The sequence below is a fragment of the Chiloscyllium punctatum genome, chromosome 30, assembly GCF_047496795.1.
Source record: "Chiloscyllium punctatum isolate Juve2018m chromosome 30, sChiPun1.3, whole genome shotgun sequence".
Classification (NCBI taxonomy): Eukaryota; Metazoa; Chordata; class Chondrichthyes; order Orectolobiformes; family Hemiscylliidae; genus Chiloscyllium; species Chiloscyllium punctatum.
Window position 1 is genome coordinate 25455113 of NC_092768.1, and position 20044 is coordinate 25475156.

General features: G+C 43.2%; 1 protein-coding gene across 1 annotated transcript in view; it reads right to left on the reverse strand.

The window, feature by feature from the left end:
- LOC140455302 (cyclic AMP-dependent transcription factor ATF-6 beta-like) overlaps window positions 1–20044 on the reverse strand; it is a 103188-nt gene that overhangs the window by 14761 nt on the left and 68383 nt on the right. Inside the window, exons 11-15 of the mRNA XM_072550067.1 lie at window positions 10056–10166; window positions 9560–9659; window positions 7481–7548; window positions 5698–5809; window positions 5490–5574 (exon numbers count right to left, since the gene is read on the reverse strand). Of these exons, the coding sequence (XP_072406168.1) occupies window positions 5490–5574; window positions 5698–5809; window positions 7481–7548; window positions 9560–9659; window positions 10056–10166 (476 nt within the window). The remainder of the gene's footprint in view (window positions 1–5489; window positions 5575–5697; window positions 5810–7480; window positions 7549–9559; window positions 9660–10055; window positions 10167–20044) is intronic.

Genomic DNA, 20044 nt, shown 5'->3' on the forward strand with positions numbered 1-20044 from the left:
TACGTCACAAAGTTATTATGCAGATACAGCAAGTGGTTAAGGTGGGCTAATAGAAGGCTATCCTGTATTATGAGCAGCAGAATATAGAAATAAGGATGTTACGCTTCAGCTGTAGAGGGCATTGGTAAGACCACATTTCAAGTCCTGCATGCAGTTTCTGTCTGCTCAATTGATTAGATTAGATTAGATTACTTAGAGTAGATTAGATTACTTACAGTGTGGAAACAGGCCCTTCGGCCCAACAAGTCCACACTGCCCCGCCGAAGCGTAACCCACCCATACCCCTACCCCTAACCTAACTCTACGGGCAATTTAGCAACGGCCAATTCACCTGACCTGCACATCTTTGGACTGTGGGAGGAAACCGGAGCACCCGGAGGAAACCCACGCAGACACGGGGAGAATGTGCAAACTCCACACAGTCAGTCGCCTGAGGCGGGAATTGAACCTGGGTCTCTGGTGCTGTGAGGCAGCAGTGCTAACCACTGTGCCACCGTGCCGCCCACAAATTGAGCAGGGATATATATAAAAACACACACACACACACACACACACACACAGAGTAACCTCGATTATCTACATGACACGGATGGGGAGTATTTTGTTCAGATAATCGAATATTTGGCTAATCGAGTCTCCTCTGTATGTGTGCGCGATGGTGGCAGCTCAGAGGAACCATATTAGATTGATAGCTGGAGGATTGGGTTGTCTGAGGAAGAACGATTGGACGGACTGGGCTCATTTTCTCTAGAGTTTACTTGCAGGGGGTGTGACTGATGTGCATAAAATTCTAAATGATCCCGAGAAGGTGGATGTGGGAAAGGATTTTATTTTCGTGGGAAAGTTGAGAATTTGGGAACAATATTTTAAAATTAGTGGGCATCCTTTGAGCTCAGAATTTTATTTTATGAGGGTTCTATGACTTTAGAACTCTAGGCCTCAAAGTGGAGGTGGTGGGGTGGGGTGTCACTGAATATTTTTAAGGTAGATTTATTGGTTAGAGTATTCAGCTCAGGAGTTGGGAGGTCATGTTGTGGCTGAACAGGACATTGGTTAGGCCACTGTTGGAATATTGTGTACAATTCTGGTCTCCTTCCTATCGGAAAGATATTGCGTAACTTGAAAGGGTTCAGAAAAGATTTACAAGGATGTTGCCAGGGTTGGAGGATTTGAGCTACAGGGAGAGGCTGAACAGGCTGGGGCTGTTTTCCCTGGAGCATCGGAGGCTGAGGGGTGACCTTAGAGAGGTTTACAAAATTATGAAGGGCATGGATAGGGTAAATAAGCAAAGCCTTTTCCCTGGGGTTGGGGAGTCCAAAACTAGAGGCCACAGGTTTAGGGTGAGGGGGGGAAAGATACAAGAGAGACCTAAGGGGCAATGTTTTCACACAGAGGGTGGTACGGGTATGGAATGAGCTGCCAGAGGAAGTGGTGGAGGCTGGTACAATTGCAACATTTAAGAGGTATTTGGATGGGTATATGAATAGGAAGGTTTGGAGGGATATGGGCCGGGTGCTGGCAGGTGGGACGAGATTGGGTTGGGATATCTGGTCGGCATGGAAGGGTTGGACCAAAGGGTCTGTTTCCTTGCTGCACATCTCTATGATTCTAAATGGCTAGATTCTTGTCAGATAAAGGAATTATCAGAGATAGATTGAAATATGGAAATTGAAACATCGGGCTCAAATGTTAATTTGGCTTCTCTCTCCACAGATGCTGAGTTTCTGCAGCATTTTCTGCTTTTACTTCAGATTTATAATTTTGCTTTTATTTCAGCCATCAAATCAAACAGTGGAGCATGCTGAAGGGGCTAAATAATCTCCCTCTGGTCCTGATTTGTACATTTCAACAACCAAGGTCTATTGGAAACCCAAAAGAGATTGCAGCAAGTGTTTTTGTGATGTGGTAAAACATTTTGAAAGCACTTTAAAAGTGATGATTGGACAAAATTTGGCATTCATGGAGGCACAGAAAGTAGTGGTGCCATAGATGATCTTGAAGTCATCAACACTAAGCGAGAAGTGGTGACAAGATGCCAGCAGTGGAGTAATACAATGATCTTGGGAAGTTAGAGAGATAGAGAGCGGCAAGGCCAATGCCTCAAGATAGCAGCTGTTAGTTGTCAACAACTTCAGCTTTAAGTGCTGAATAATATGCAGCAGGAAATTCCCGTAGTTCACTGTGGACATCACAATAATAAACAAGTCAAAGGGTAAACAAAAAAGTCAAAAGTGGAAAGCAAGCTTATCGGTCGAGTCATCCTGAAAATGCAAATGGATAGGAACGTGCCAGCAATACAAGCTCACATTTCTCTTGTTAGGAGAGCAGGCAGCTCAGTAGCCCATCATGACACTGTCAGCTCTTTAAAGGACTAATTAGCCTCACCCCTCTTGATCTTTCCCCATTGCCATACAAATGATTCTCTTTAAATATAGATCCAATTCCTCATTGCGAGTTACTTTAAAATCAGCTTCCACCGCTTGCTGTCAATCATCTTTCTCCCCGATTCTATGCAAAATATCCCGAATCTGCATGGTTTGGTTACTGATCCATCTGGCCACTTGAATCATTTTTTCCTGAGTTACCCTTTCAAAATCCTTTGTGATTTTGAGCATGTAACCAGAGGATCACAGTTAGCTCAACACTCAGTGTCATCACGCTGCGGTTAAACACTGCATTAGTTCCCACTGCACTCGTCTCCCGGGCCATTTTGTCAATTCCCACTGATGGATGAATTACATCAAGAAATATTTAGGCCCTGAAGGATCCACTCTTGGCTTTCACTCTCAAAAATTTCAGAGATTCTGGAAAGGTCCAAGTGAATTGAAAAACTGCAAACGTAACATCACTAGTTAAAAACAGAAGGACATGATTTTGAGGATGCAACAAACAAACAATGTGGATAAGGGGGACCAAGTAAATCTGTTTTGGCATGTCTGAAAAAGCATCTGATTGGGTGTCACAATCTACTGCACAAAAGCACATGGTGTTGGGGTTATATCTTGACATGGATGGTGGATTGGCTCATCAACAGGAAGCAATGTTGAGATAAATGAGCCATTTCCAGGTTGACAGACAACAACTAGTGGAATATGGCAAGAATCAGTGCTTGGGCCTTAACTATTTACTATCTGTATTACTGACTTGGATGAAACGATCAATTTATTGTAGCCACAATTGCTGACAATACAGAAGTAGAAGAAACACAAGTTGTTAAGAGATTAGTGATTCTGAAAAGGAAAACAGTTTGGTTCAGAGTTGGCCAAAAGTAGTGTCAGATGGAGTATGATGTGGGAAAATGTTACATTGTCACCTTTGGTAGGAAGAGGAGATAAGCGGGCTATTGAAATCTAAGGAAGATCACAACTCTTCGGTACAGACAACCATAAGTAATGGATCCCAAAATGCCATTATGTAGGTATAGTAGGTAATCAGGAAGGTGAGTGTAATACTATTTTTTTTTGCAAGGACAGAGTATACAAGTCAGCAAAACTTGCTCAAACAGTACAATGCATTGATGAGAAAAGGCACAGAGTATAGTTTGATATCATATTCCCAAAGGAGGACTTGCTTTAGAAACAAATCAGAAATATCCACTAGGCTGATTTGTGAGATGGAGGGGTTATTGTATGTGGAAAGGTTGAGCAGGTTCACCCTATACTGAATGAAGTTTAGAAAAAAATGATTTTAATCAAAACAAAAGAATTGGAGGGGGTCTCTCAAGGTGGATTCTGAGAAGATGCATCACCTCATTCAGGCATCCAGTTCTGGTGGACAGCTTGAAAGTAAGGGGTTGCCCATTCACAGCAGAGACGAACAGAGTCATTACTGTTTGGAATCTTTTACTCCTCCATCTATTGAAGATGGAGTTAGATTTTTTATGAGGGACTCCACTGTTATTTTAAGAGGATGGGACAGTAAATTGGAGCTGAGGCTACAATCAGGCAGCTATGATTTTAATAAATGGTGGAGCAACCCTGAGAGATCGAATGGCTTCTTCACATTTATCATGACCGCCTCCAGCTACCGTGGCAACAAGCTCCTCAATGAACTGATTTTCCAAATAAAATCGCTTTCACAGAAACTGTGGCCCTGTTAATAACGGCTTCATTCAGTTGGGATGATGGAGGGTTGCTGGGATCGGGGTTTACCATTGCGTATCAATCTTCAACCTCTAAGTTCTGTGCTTTAGCATTTGAACCGGTTATCTTTCCCGTGAACAGTGACACACCAGGGATCAGGAGTGGAAAGGTCCACAGTACAGTTTTTGGACAGAAACGGACTAATCATGGACTTTCGGTCATTTCTTCACAGCCTGTGGTTTAGAACAGCGTGGCAACACTATCACTGTTTATGTGCACACACACTGCTTCACTGTTTGGAAATAGTTTGTTGTACAAGGACAGTGACAACTGATTGAGAACCCACTTCTGAGTCAGTTAGACTGCAAACACGCTAGCACGCGAAGATTAGTGGCTCTGAGGCCCAGCTTAGAATGGAGACTTGAATGTGTTCATGGCATTTACTTCTATACTTGTTGACAAGATTCTACTGAATTATACCGTTCTGATTCTTTACATTTCTTCAAGAAACATTAAGCCCCGCCCACCAGGGTGAAAAAAATGGTCTATTTGACTTGCATGGTAAATGCTCCTCTCAGCTTCCCATGCTGGGGTGGCTCAGTGGTAAGCACAGCCGCCTCACATTGTTAGGGACCTGAGTTCTATTCCAGCCTCAGGCAATTGTCGTTGTGGAGTTTGCACATTCTCCAAATGTCTGCATGGGTTTGCTCCGGTTTCCTCCCATAGTCAAAGATGTGCAGGTTAGGTGGATTGGCTCTGCTGAGTTGTCCATTGTATCTCGAGGGACTTGCTGGCTAGGTGGGTTAGCATTGGGAAATGCAGGGTTACAGGATTACGGTAGGGGTGTGTGTTTCTGGGTTGGATGCTTTTTTGAGGGTCTCTGCAGACTCAATGGGCCGAATGGCACGCTTCCTCGTTATTGGGATTCCACGACCATTCCTCAGGTTCCCCAGCTGGAGCAGACAGGCTATAAGTAACAGCAGGGAGAAAGTGAAGACTGCAGATGCTGGAGATCAGAGGCAGGAGTGTGGAGCCGGAAAAGCACAGCAAGTCAGGCAGCCTCCGAGGAGCAGGAGAATTAATGTTTCAGGCATAGGCCCTTCATCAGGAAGGGAAGAATGAAGGGCTTATGCCTGAAATGTTGATTCTCTTGCTCCTCGGGTGCTGCCTGACCGGCTGTACTTTTCCAGCACCACACTCTTGACTATTAGTAACAAAAGTTGAAAGCAGGGTCTAAATCTTCAGGGTATGGAATTGCCACAATATATCTTTAGTCGGCTGTTTCCCTTTAGAGCAGAGAGCAAGAGGAAACACATTTAAAATCATTAAGTGTTCTTTCACGTTTTTGGCTTGTTTCCGTTCTCAGATGGTCTAGTTCAACTATAAGCAGGCTCTCCTCTTGCTTACCATTCACTGCCATGGCTGGCATCACAAGGGACATCTTTGGCCTGTTGGTCTTGTTGTGACTGATGGCTGGTAACAGCAGGTGATCCTGCAATAGGGTAGAAAAAGTTATGATTTAAATCCTGCCACATGCTCGTGCTCATGAGCACACACTCACAGGCGCACGCGGTCACACACAACTCTTCAACATTCCAAAACTGCTCATACTTACCCTTCGGAACGAAACGACGTAGAAGGTGTCTTCTCTCCTATCAATAGCATCCATGAAGTCATAGTAACTCTGCTCAGGGCTCTGGTAAACCTGCAACTGACTGGACGTCAACCTGCCAACAAGGAAAACATCTTAAACCACCAGAAGTAGAAAACAGAAAAATGAAGGAGTTGTCCATCGAGCCACTGTTCAATACAATCACAGCTGATCCTCTATTTCATGCCTTATTCTTGCTCTCACCCCAGACCCAGTTTCAACCAGGGGGACTACATAGTGTGATGACCAGATTCTGAATTAAACATGGAAAGACTATGGTGGGAATGTGTAACAACCTGGGCCTGTGGCCATTTCCAACACTGGTCTGACATGTCTCCCATGGTACTGAAGTCTTCCAAGAACTCCACCCACTGTACAGATGACACACTCATTACTTCTGGGCTCCCTCAGGTGGTCAGTAGAACAGGTTCACAATGATCATAGAATCCCTACAGTATGGAAACAGACCATTCAGCCCTACAAGTCCACACCCTCTGAAGAGTAACTTGTCCAGACCCATTCCCTTCATTTACTCCTCAAAAATGCTCCTAACTTACACGTCTCTGAACATTATGGACAATTTTAGCATGGCCAATTCACGTAACTTGCATATCTTTGGATAATGCTCCCACACTGATGTGGCTCGCAACATAGTGACTGATTGGACATCTCAGAGGACATCAGATCAACTTCAAAGCACAGTAGATCATATGCGTGGAGGATGAGAATGGAGTTGAGACACTTTTATTTTTAAAATGACAAAGGGTTTTTTTTCTGGTATTGGGAAAAATATTGTTGCACAGGTATATTTAAACTCATGGCACAAGGAAGGAAGAAACACAAAGCTTGTATTTACGTGGCAAAATTATCAACCTCAGGACATTTCAATGTGCAATACAGGCAGAAATCTTGAAGAGTCATCCCTACTGTAGTGGTGGAACTATAACGGTCAATTTAAACACTGAAATCTCTCACAAACAGCAATGACAAATGGCCCATATTGTATATATTTTTTAAATGATACAGGTTGAGGGATAATTATGGCTGAAGATACTGGTGGGGAATCCGCTTCCTCTTCTCTAATAAGGTATCCGTGGAATATTTTACTTATGGGCTCTCGATTTGACTCCTCACCCAAAAAGGTGAGAAGTGGCCATGATCACAGCTTTGGAAACAGATTTTTATTTATACCTACAAGTTGCAATTGTAGCAAACAATTTGTGGAAGAGGAAAAGGAGAGGATAAATAAAGATGGGAATGACCCAAGCAAAATAAAAAACGCGCAACTAAAAAGCTAGCCTAAAAAGTCCATTCTCAATCTGATGTGGAATATTTGGACGACAGGAGCCAAGAGTGAAAAAAAAACTCTAATGAAAAGATTCCAAGTTAGAAATTCTATAAACAGAAAGATGCGCTTTCATCAGTTGACTTCCCCCAAATTGAAGCCAATATTAATGATCACGATCCACAGCATTTTCTCTGTAATTTTGCAGCACTGTTACATCAGGCAGTTTTGGAATGTAAACACACAGCCTGATTAGCATCCCTCAGGATTCTTCAAAATTACTTGTGATAGTTCAAATCTGAACTAGCCTCTTTTTGCTTGCTGGGTTGCCGAAAAGAAGCTAGCTTGAAGTGTGGGAAGAAAATTACTTAATTCTACACAGTCAGTCAATTGTCTAAAATAAAGTAATCGATGGTCCAAATGCATAGACGAATCACTGAGGCAGAAGTCTGTGGAACCCACCTGGTGGAAGTCTCCGCAGACTGAACTGGAATAAACCGGGATAGATTGATCTTTCTCTGCTGAGTCCTCTGAAACAGAGACATTGATAGCGATGAACAAATAAGCTTGCTGACAAGTTCCCCTTGTTCCACGCCACAAGTGCAAAAGGATTCAAAAAGCAGCATTTCACTTGCCCTAGACGGATAAGAATGTGCAGAGGAACCTCGATTATCCGGCATTTGGTTATCTGAATTTTGGATTACCTGAACAAGAACGCAAGATGCTTTGCTAAACTGTGTTATTCGGTATGCGATTATCCAAACAAAATATGCCCCGCCCATGTTGTGCTACGGTTTCCTTCTACAATCCAAAGATGGGTAGGTTAGGTGAATTGGCCAACCTAAATTGCCCATAATGTTCAGGGATATTTAGGTTAATTGCATTAGTCGGGGTAAATATAGAATAAATCGGGTAAGAGAATGGCTCTAGGTGGGTTACTCTTCAGTGTCAGTGTGGACCTGTTGGGCCGAAGGGCCTGTTTCCACCCTGTAGAGATTCTATGAAACATCTCGAGTTTGAGAGCACAATCTATGTTGACCCATTGTGTGGCACTGTAAGAGTGCCTTTTGTTGGAGATGCCAACTTGCAGGTAAGACATTAAACAGAGGTCCCGCCTGCACGTGAGAAATTATAGAACATATTTGATACACGTAAAAAAACATACTTGCGATATGCTCAGAATGTGTGTGTAAAACCTTATCCTTAATACAGAACAATATGGCATCATCCTGGACACCTGATAAACATTCCTCTTAAAATCAAACTCTGTGAATTAACTAGCTGACAATTAATAATAACATCAACTTAATTTAAAGGAATTAACTAACTAAAAAGCCCTTTGTTACCCAGAGAATGAGAAAGGATGGTCAACAAAATGCAAATTCTTTCTTCATTGTCTAAGGGCATGGAGATGTCAATGCCGCACAGCAATTTGCATATATATAAAAAAAATTCTCGGAGAAAGTGAGGACTGCAGATGCTGGAGATCAGAGCTGAAAATGTGTTGCTGGAAAAACGCAGCAGGTCAGGCAGCATCCAAGGAGCAGGAGAATTGACGTTTCGGGCATGAGCCCTTCTTCAGGATTCCTGAAGAAGGGCTCATGCCCGAAACGTCGATTCTCCTGCTCCTTGGATGCTGCCTGACCTGCTGCGCTTTTCCAGCGACACATTTTCAGCATATATAAAAAAAATTGGCAAGCATTATAATCTGCAGACCTTATTGTGTTAGGCAGCAGTGCATGCATGCACAATGACTTCAAAAGTTTTCCAGTGATGGAATCCCTGGCTTTCAATCATCCTGATTACCAGTCATTACTTAGTGTTCTGGATTATGATGGAGCTCAGAAAAGTAACAGCCTCACACAAAGAGCAATGTCAGGAAAATGTCAGTTTGGCAGTGGGTGTCTCTAACACACTGATTCCACAAGCTACAACAGATATGAACACATCCTGAATTACTCACACCTTTAACATAAAATGTACACAGAAGCATCATCAGATATCACCCACGACCAAACTACAGAAGGATTTATGAGGAAACTGTGAGCAAAGTTTGGTTAAAGTTGAAGGGGTCAGAAAGGTAGAGGGTATAGGGAGGAATGTTTAGGGTCTGAACAAATAAATGCACAGCCATTGAAAACAAACTAATGATAAGCAAGTGATCAGAATTAGCCGAGCACATCGAACGCAGAGGATTGCGCAGCTGGAGGAGATTACAGAGATAGCAAGAGGGTTAAACAATGAATGGACTCATGAGTAAGGATGGAAATGAAGCACAAATCTATCAGCATGAAGAACAGCTCAAAGCTGAGACTGTCCAGTACTGACAACAAGGTTGAGATCATAACTGTTAGTCCTCAACGTTTCCACACGTCTGTTTTCCAGCAGAGACTGCTGAGTGCATGTTAATTTTGTGAAGCAATAACCTCTGCCAACTTCCTTGGTGAGGGAACATGTACACAGAGGTAAATGGCGAAGTTAGTCACACTTACTTTCACCACATATGAACACGTTTCAGCGCTTGGGTAATCTCCACCTTACCGTGCTTTGTTTAAATTTCTTTTGACGCTTTGGTTTCTCATTGGACTTCGTCCTTTCAATTTGATGCCGGTGTACCCAGCCACGCAATTCATCGGCAAGTCTAGATTGGAGAGAGACATTGAAAACAACACAACTCCCAATATAACAGCTAGCCATTTAATTTATTGGCGAGTCAGCATTGGACACACACACACACACACACACACACACACACACACACACACACACACACACACACACACACACACACACACACACACACACACACACACACACACACACACACACAGTGCAACTTCTAACTGAGGGTGGGAGAAAGAATAAAAAGGATTCTCCAGCCATTTAGGCGATAGCTCTGGGTAAGGATTGAAGCTTGAGGTTTCTTATTTCAACAGTCATCCTCCTCCTTCCTCCCCGACCCTCACCACACACTCCCCTCCACACACATAACCCCAGCCAATGCTACCCAAACCGCCCTTCACAAGCTTAAATGTACCTGAGCGATTCGGTCTTGTTGAACTGACGGCAATCCGAGGAAGGGAAGAGGATCCGATCAATGTCACGAAGCACCAGGTCTTTTACGTCGGAGTAAGCCATAGTGATATTGCTGAGGAAAAAGTGTCAAAGTGTGAAGAAAAGCATCGGCTCAGCCTGCTTAGGTTTAGACTGCAGTACAATGGATTAAACAGGACTCTCACTACCTTACTGACCAACAGTACTTCTAATGTTAACTTAACCCAGTTTAAAAGTCACACAGGAGAGACTGGTCCAATCAGTTAACATATGATCCCTCAGTCCTGACAGAGAGCAGTTAAGTTAGTGAATTCATTACACCGCAGGCAGTCACTTGACCCATTGTACCTCAATAAAGGGAGAGTTGCACACAGGTTTCACAAACTCTAAGCTTCCTGTAACACCATAAGATTAGGAACAGAGTTTGGCCATTTGGCCCATCAAACCTGCTCCACCATTTGATCATGGTTGATATGTCTCTCGACCCCATTCTCCGGCTTCTCCTCAAAACCCTTGATCCCCTGATAAATCAAGAACATATCCATCTCCATCTTAAAGAGGCTCAATGACTTGGCCTCCGGGGTCACCACTCTGGCTGAAGAGAGTCCTCCTCATCTCAGTTCTGAAAGACCAAGCCTTCATCCGGAAGCCATGCTCTCAGGTCCTAGTCTCCTCTATCTGTGGAACCATATTCTTTATGTCCACTCTATCCAGGTCTCTCAGTATACTCTAAGCTACAATCAGGTCTCCCCTCATCCTTCTAAACATCATCACGTACAGTCCCAGAGTCCCAGACTCCTCAACCACGCCTTGTATGACAAACCTTCCACCCCTAGTTTCATTCTTGTAAACCTCTTCTGGACTCCCTGTAAAGCCAGCACATCATTCCTTCCAAACAGGGCCCAAACTGCACACAATATTCAACATGAGGTATAACTAGAGCCTTATATAGCCTCAGCAGTACATCCCTCCTGTATTATAGTCCCTCTTAAATGTAATGCAAACATTGCATTTGTTTTCCTAACTGCCAACTGAACCTGCATGTTAAGCTTCAGAGAATTCTGAACTAAGACTCCCTAGTCTGTGTGCTTCAGATTTGCAAAGCGTTTCCCAATTTAGAAAACAGTCAACACCCCTGTTCTTTCTACCAAAGTGCATTATCTTACATTTGATTTGGAGATGCCGGTGTTGGACTGGGGTGTACAAAGTTTAAAATCACACAACACCAGGTTATAGTCCAACAGGTTTAATTGGAAGCACACTAGCTTTCGGAGCGACGCTCCTTCATCAGGTGATAGTGAAGGAGCGTCGCTCCGAAAGCTAGTGTGCTTCCAATTAAACCTGTTGGACTATAACCTGGTGTTGTGTGATTTTTAATCATTTGTCCACATTGTATTCCATCTGCTACTTTGCCCACTCTCTTGGCCTGTCCAAGTCTTTCTGCAGCTTCCCCACTTGCTCAACACGACCTGTTCCTTCACCAATTTTCGAACATCTGCGAACTTAGCAATAATGCCCTCACAGATTCTCTATCCAGGTCATTAACATGAATAGTGGTACTAATACTGATGTCTGATGCACTCCACTAGATTGTGGCTGCTACCCAGATAAAGACCCTTTTAATCCTTACCTCTGCCAGCTAGCCAATCTTCTATCCATGCCAGTACTTTGCCTCTAATACCACAGGCTATTATCTTATTTAGCAACCTCCTGTGCAGCACTCTGTCAAAGGCCTTCTGAAAATCCAAATGGATTACATGCACTCACTCTTTTATCTAACTTGTTCATTACTTCCTCAAAAGATTTTGATCAGATGTGTTAGGTATGTCCAGCCCTTGATGAAACCATGCTGACTCAGCCCTATTTTACTAGGCACTTCCAAGTACACTACAATCCCATTCTTATTAATGGATTCTAAAATCTTACCAATAACAGGAGTCAGGTTAAACACCCTAGAATTTCCTGTCTTCTATCTCCCTCCAATCTTAAACAGGGATGTAACACTGGCCAATTTCCAGTCCTATGGGACCCTCTCTGACTCCTGAAAGATCACCACCAGTGCTTCCACAGTCTTCTCAGCTATCTCCCCATAACCCTGGCATGTGATCCATCTGATACAGGTAAGTTATCCACCTTCAGATCTTTCAGCTTCCACAGCACCACTTTAGTGATGGCCACTGCACTCACCTCTGCCCCTGACTCTTGAAATTCTGCAACGCCAAGTATGTCTTCCACTGTGAAAACCAATGATAGATGATAGATGATAGATGCAGGAGTAGGCCATTCAGCCCTTCGAGCCTGCACCGCCATTCAATATGATCATGGCTGATCATTCCCAATCAGTATCCTGTTCCAGCCTTATCTCCATAACTTATCTCCAATGCTAAGTACCTATTCAGTTCCTGTGCCATTTCTTTCTTCCTCGTTATTACTTCTCAAGCCTCATTTTCCAGCATTTCAACATTCACATTTTCCTTTAATATATATAAAAAAACTCCTTCAATCTTCTCTCAATTTACTAGTTAACTTATGCTTATCTTTAATCTCCCCCACCCCCCCTTATTGCTTTTTCAGTTATCCTCTGCTGGTTTTTAAATGCTTCTCAATCCTCTGGCTTCCCATTAATCCACATTGTATGCTTTTTCTTTTGCTTTTATTCTGTCCCTGACTTCCCTTGTGAGCAATGGTTGCCCAGCTTCCCAGAGTACGTTTCTTCTTCCTTGCAATGAATTTTTGTGTGCCTCCCGAATTCCCCCAGAAACTACTCCTATTGTTTTTCCACCAGTTCCTTGCGAGATTTACATCTCCCCCCTCACCTCTGTCAAAGGCCCCAAAGGAGCCTACCACATCCAGAGTTTTACCTGTACTTCCACACACGTCACTTACTGGGGAGATAGGATGCCTAATTGCAGAGTGTTTCAGAGAACATCTCCAGGACACCAGCAACAATCAACCCCACTGCCCTGTGGCAGAACACTTCAACTCCCCTCCCACTTCGCCAAGGACATGCAGGTCCTGGGACTCCCCCATCGCCACTCCCTCACCACCTGCCGCTTGGAGGAAGAACACTCATCTTCTGCCTCAGGACCCTCTAACCCCACAGCATCAATGTGGATCTCACCAGTTTCCTCATATTCCCTACCCCCATCTTATCCCAGTTCCAACTTTAAACTCGGCACCACCCTCATGACCTGTCCATCTTCCTTCCCGCCTTTTCGCTCCACCCTATCATTACCCCCACCTCCAACTACCTACCACACTCTTAGCTACCTTCCCATCAGCCCCACCCCCTCCCCCTCACCATTTACCTCACCATCCCCTCAACTCACAGCCTCATTCCTGATGAAGGGCTTTTGCCCGAAATGTCGATTCTCCTGCTCCTTAGATGCTGCTGGACCTGCAGTGCTCTTCTAGCACCATACTCTCGACTCTAATCTCCAGCATCTGCAGTCCTCACTTTCACCTTCCAATCAACTCTGGACAGGTCCTCCCCATATCTTTCCCAGATCATCTCATGGACAATGAGGCACTTTTAAAATGCAGTCACTGTTCTAAGCCTCGTACCTGCTTGTACAATAGTAATCCAATTGTGACCAGACTGTTTTCAAAATGTTAATTTACGAAACATATTGGCAACCACACTATTGTAATGCCCCTGATCTTCTGCAAAAGTGGCACTGGATTTTATACTGTCCACCTGATAGCACAGATGAAACCTCATCTCATTCAAGATATGGCACCTCTGACAGTGCAGCATTCCCTCAAGACTGCACCAGAACATCAACCCGGGAAGTGGGCTTTTTGAAACATTCATCCAATTAGTTCCATGCTTTCTCCACAGCCCAGCCAAATTCAGATAGTTATTCCCCAACCCCCGTCCACATGCCATTTGTGTCAAATATTTCAAATATGTCCCCTACAGTTTTTCACCCCCTTTTGTGAAAACCACAGAACCCCTAGTGTGGAAGCAGGTCATTCGGTCTACTGAGTTCACACTGACCTTCCAAAGAGAATCCTACCCAGACCACCTCCCTACCCTATTTCTGTTAGCCTGCATTTTCTATGGTTAGTGCATGTAGCCTATATATCCCTGGATACTGTGGCAATTTAGCATGGCCAATCCACCTAACCTGCACATCTTTGAACCAAGTTTCTCCTTCTTTATTCTATTACAACTTCAACATTTTGAACTGCCTAATTAAATTTCCCTTAACTTAGGAGAGACAGCATAACCTAGTGATTCCAAAACCAGTATGGGGAAGGCGGCTGGACAGTTTGAGCTATAGGGAGAGGCTGGGGCTGTTTTTCCTGGAGCGTCAAAGACTGAGGGGTGAGCTTATAGAGGTTTATCAAAACACGAGGGACATGGATAGGGTAAATAGACAAGGTTTCTTCCCGGGGTTGAGGGAGTCCAGAACTAGAGGGCATGGGTTTAGGGTGAGGAGAAAAGATTTAAAAGGGAACTAAAGGGCAACTTTTTCACGCAAAGGGTGGTGCATGCGTGAAATGAACTGCCAGAGGAAGGGGCTGGGCTTGTTGCAGGAAAGCAGACAGTAAAGTGAAACTGCACAAGTTGCAGTTTTCATTTTACATTGGCCATCTTGAGATACTGTCATTGTGATTTCAGGAGAAAGAGAAGAGTGACATAAAACTCTAATTGCATTCACGTTAATTGTGGATAAACTCCCAGCCAGCTATACAATTATAGATGTCATCTTCCAAAGTTTGGATCATGCACAAAGCACATTTACAGCTCACGAACAAAACGGCTACATACCTATGCCGAAGGGCAGGTAAGCCCCATTAGTGAGAGACAGGGCAGAGGGTAGCACACACAGGAGCTAAGTGGGGAATAGTTCATGCTCATTAATGGGTGATCACAGCAAGTCACACAGCATCACAAGGTGGAGAAGTTGCCATTTTGGGTATAACTCCATTTTGGGTATAACTCTTCTTTACACCCGAAATGTAGACTTCTCCACCTCCTGTTGCTGCCTGGTTTGCTGCTTCCTGCTTGTCTACTTTGGATTCCAGCATCGGCTTTTTTTTTTGTCTCTCATTAATGGGTGATTGCAGACTTTCTCGCAGTGCATTGTTTCATTGCTGAAAAAGTGGGACATGCTGTCAAAGCTCATTTGTACCCATTATCACAGATGCAAGAATACCAATTACAAACAGAGGCAGCATGGTGGCTCAGTGGATAACACTGCTGCTCACAGCGCCAGGGACCCGGGGTCAATTCCAGCCTCAGGCAACTGTCTGTGTGGAGTTTGCACATTTGCCCTGCGTCTGTGTGAGTTTCCTTAGGTGTTCTGGATTCCCCCATAATCCAAAGATGTGCAGGTTAGGTGAATTGGCCATGTTTAAATTTCCCATAGTGTTCAGCGACTTGTAGGTTAGGTGCATTAGTCAGGGGCAAATATAGGGTAGGGGAATGGGTCTGGATGGGTCACTCATCGGGGGGTCAGTGTAGACTTGTTGGGCGGAAGGGCCTGTTTCCACACTGTAGTGATTCTAATTCTAAAAGAGAGCCACAACATACACCATAAAAACTGGGTGCTGGTTGGTTGGCAAGTTAAACAAAAACTTTGGGGTAACTGCTCCCTGCAGCAATCTCCAAGGCAACACCCTGCCCAATTTGTTTCCTACAGAATAATGGCAACAATCTATCATACACTGCGCTGCATGGCAGCACTTTGAGATGTCTGATGGTCATGAAAAGTGCTACATAAGTGCAAGTTTTTTGAACTCCAAGGGGCATCAACTTCAACTGCTTTCTCTGCTCAGGAATCTTCCAAAATCAAATGGAGTATTCAGTTTAAATCCTTCTCAGCACTACTCTGTTAGCTTTAATGAGAAGATAGATTTGATGGCATGTTAACCGCCCTTCCCCTCCATTACAAAGGAATGAACAAATTATGAGTACATAGTTATAAATTTCAAGCAAGACAATTAAAAGCTGAAAACCACAAGCTGTCAACTGTAATTTCCACCATAATAAAAAAGTACTTTAATAAACATTGCCTGGAAATAGGAGGTTAATTTAACGGACTTGGGAGTTTCGATTCTGCACACACAACTCCCATTTCGTTTCTTGCATCTTTACAAGAAAGAAATCTTGCTCTGTAGACTTTTATTTGTCATGCAATGGGATCAGGAAATAAATGAAGTGTGTAACTCTTATCTGAGGGGGCTTGCAGGTCTCAAAGAGAGCAAGAAACAAACTGGCAGAGGAGCAGGGTAAGGAAGGCCTCTCTGTGTTTTGCCTGCCTGCATCCAGAGCTGCTATTGTAGCAGATGATGCAGAGATAGTGAAGGGCGCACAGCAACCAATAATAATCAGCCTGCTGAGTGCCCTCAAACCCACAGCAGCAACCACAAATTCCAGACATGCTAGCTCACTGGGTGGCTAATTCTTACTTTGTAAAAAGGTTTACTCCATTGGGCAGAGGGGAATGTTTTTGTACCAACAGCTTAGCCTACTTTGACTACAAGCCTAGGCTGTACAGTAGACAGGATTTCCATAACAACTGTAATCACACTACACAGCATTCACGGTGAGCCAGATAAGGATCAATGTTCTGCATGGACTTTGGGCCACACATGTATCGCTTTTAATGTCTTAGGAATTTGCTTGCTTAGGAAATTTAATTGAGCAGTACTCCTGCAAGTAAAATTGGCAGCAAATTTACACTGGACGAGCTGACATTTAAAGTACCACCAATTTCCAATATCTGCCCCCAATTAGAAACTGGATGAGATCATTCAGCCCATTCAATCTATTCCACCATTTAGTGTGATTGCGGCTCAGAGAACTCACTTCACCGTCTTGATTAGGTTCTATGCTCCTTTATAATCACTGGAAATGATCTGTCTTCAGATTTAAAATGACTAATTATTGCGAGCATTATTTCTTGCAAGGGAGAAGGAAGAAAACTCTACAGGTCTATAAATCCTTCTCAGAGTAGGGAAAAATATTCCTAACTTACTTCCTGAAAGACCTGGTTCTGATACGTAAAAAGTACATCTTTGTATCACGACGAGCTCCACAGGAGTAATTTTCTCTATACACTGTATAACATTTCTTTCGATCTTTCGAAATCATGAAAAGTAGTCACATTGCCTCTCAATCAATAGTCCAGCAATGCAACTCTAGTTCATGCCATTCTGCCTCCTAATCGATAATTTACTATGAAGCCAACTGTGGTTCAGTACATTGAAAACAATGTTCAATAGCTGTGATTCAAGTCACCAGAGTGGTGTTTAAACACTGAGGATATGTGCACCCTCTGATGGGAGGATAAGGAAACAAGACCATGTCAATGCATATAGCCAAGGAAATATGTGAGAGAATATTCAGAAAGAAATATCTTACCCCAATCTTAAATGGGTTAATACAGACTTTACTCACCACGGGATGGAGGCGATATCGGCTGGACGAGCATTTCAATGCCTAACAAAGACTTTTCTAGGGCTCAGCAAGACTGATGTACAAAGAATGACTGTATCGACTAAGATTATATTCACTGGAATTTAGAAGCGTGAGGGGGGAATATCAGAATACCTAGAAAATTCTGAGGACCACAGAGGGTAAATGCAGGAAAGATGTTTCCAATGACTGAGTAGTCTAGAACCAGGAGACACAGAGAATACAGGGTAGACCATTTAAGACTGAGACAAGAAGAAATGTTTTCATCCAGAGAGTGGTAAGCCTGTGGGATTCTTTGCCACAGAAAGCAGTTGAGGCTAAAATATTGAATACCTTCAAAGAGGAGTCAGACATGGCTCTCAGGGTTCAAACAGCATCGAAGAAAGCAGTTACAGGGTGTGGACTTGAATGATCAACTATCATCATACTGAATGTTGGAGAAGGCTTAAAATTTCCAATAACCTATACTTGCATCTATTTTCTGCAGAGGATAAAGAGTGTGGGGCATATTTAAGAGGGAAGTCAGGAAAGTAAAGAGGGGATATGAGATAGTCTTGGAAGATAAGGTGAACGATAATCCAGAGAGCTTCTACAAGAGTAGGACGTCTTAAAGATCAACCAAGTCATCTTGTGTTGAACCATAGGAGTTGGGAGAGATATTAATGAATATTTTGCTTCTGTTTTTATAGTGGAGAAAGGGAAATAAATATTGATATTTCCAAAACAATTCATAGGACAGAAGAGGAAGTGCTGGAGGTCTTAGAAAACTAAACGCAGATAAATCTCTGGGACCTGATCAAGTATACCTCAATGTTGGGGGAAATTAAGAGGAAATTGCAGGGCCCCGATCAGAAATATCTATAACCACAGGGGAGGTGTCGGATGACTGAAGGTGGCTAATATGTTGTGTCTTCATTTAAGAAAGGCTGTAAAGAGAAACCTGGGAACCACAGTCCTGAGAGTATGACTTCGGTGGTGGGTAAGTTGCTGAAGGTGATTCTGAAAGATAGGATTTATATGTATTTGAAGAGGCAAGGTATGATTAAGGATACTCAGCATGGTTTTGTGCGAGAGAAATTGTATCTCTCAAATTTGATTTTGTTTGAGGATGCAACCAAAAATATTGAGGAGAGTAGAACGGTAGATTTTGTTTATTTAGACTTTAGTAAAGCCTTTGACAAGGTTCCTCATGGTAAACTAATTAGTAAAAAGTTAGATCACGTGGGATTCAGGATGAGCTTGCCAATTAGATACAAAAGTGGCTGAATGACGGGAGACGGACTGGAGGTGGACAGTTGATATTCAGACTGGAGAGCTTTGACCAGCAGTGTTCCACAGGGATCAGTACGGAGTCCACTTTTGTTTGTCATTTATATAAATGACTTAGATGAGGATGGATTTTAGATCAGTGGTGCTGGAAAAGCACAGCAGGTCAGGCAGCAACCGAGGAGCAGGAAGATCGATGTTTCGGGCAAAAGTCCTTCATCAGGATTCCTGATGAAGGGCTTTGGTCCGAAACATTGATTTTCCTGCTCCTCAGATGCTGCCTGACATGCTGTGCTTTTCCAGCACCACTCTGATCTAAACTCTGGTTTCCAGCATCTGCAGTCCTCACTTTAGTGTGTGGAAGTGGTGGATGCAGGTACAATTTCAATGTTTAAAAGACATTTGTATATGTACATAAATAGGAAAGTTTTGGAGGGATTTAGGCGAAGCACAGGCAAGTGGGACTACTTCAGTTTGGGAGTCTGGTCAGCATGGACTGGTTGGACTGAAGGGTGTGTTTATTTGCATGACTCTTTCTCTATAAAGGGCAGCTTTCCAATAGCTTTCCTGATTTCTGCAAATGTTTGTAACATCTTAAAGATTATGCACCTGAACCTGTAAGTCTCTTTGGACATTTGCTGCATTTAACTTCATACCACATAGGATAGATTAGGTGCTTTCTTTCTCAATCCAAAATGAATAACGTTACACTTTCCTCCACTGAACTCCACCTGCCACACTTCTGCCCATTCACTTAGCCTATCAATATCCAGGAGTAATTTTACGCTACCATATACAAATAAAATGTAAATTTAAAAGACTCAAGTCTAACAGTGATTGTTATAAAAACCCAGCTGGTTCACAAGTGTCCTTTAGGAAAGGAAATCTGCCATCTTTAACTGCTCTGGCCTACATGTGACTCAGAACCAGTCGACTGTGAACCACCCTCTCAAAAGGTCAGTAAGTCGCTCCACTGTATCTGCTTGAAAGATGTTCAATTGGAGGCTCACCACTACCCTTCTGAGGGCAATTGAGGCTCTTCAACAAATACTGGCCTAGCCAGTGACATTCATGCCCCAATAAAGAATAATTTATAGAGAGCAATACTATGCAATAATATAAGAGTGTGGTGCTGGAAAAGCACAGCAGGCCAGGCCACATCAGAGGAGCAGAAGAATCAACGTTTCTGGCATAAGCCCATCATGAGGAAGGGCTTATGCCCAAAATATCGATTCTGCAATTCCTGATGAAGGGGTTATGCCCGAAACATTGATTTT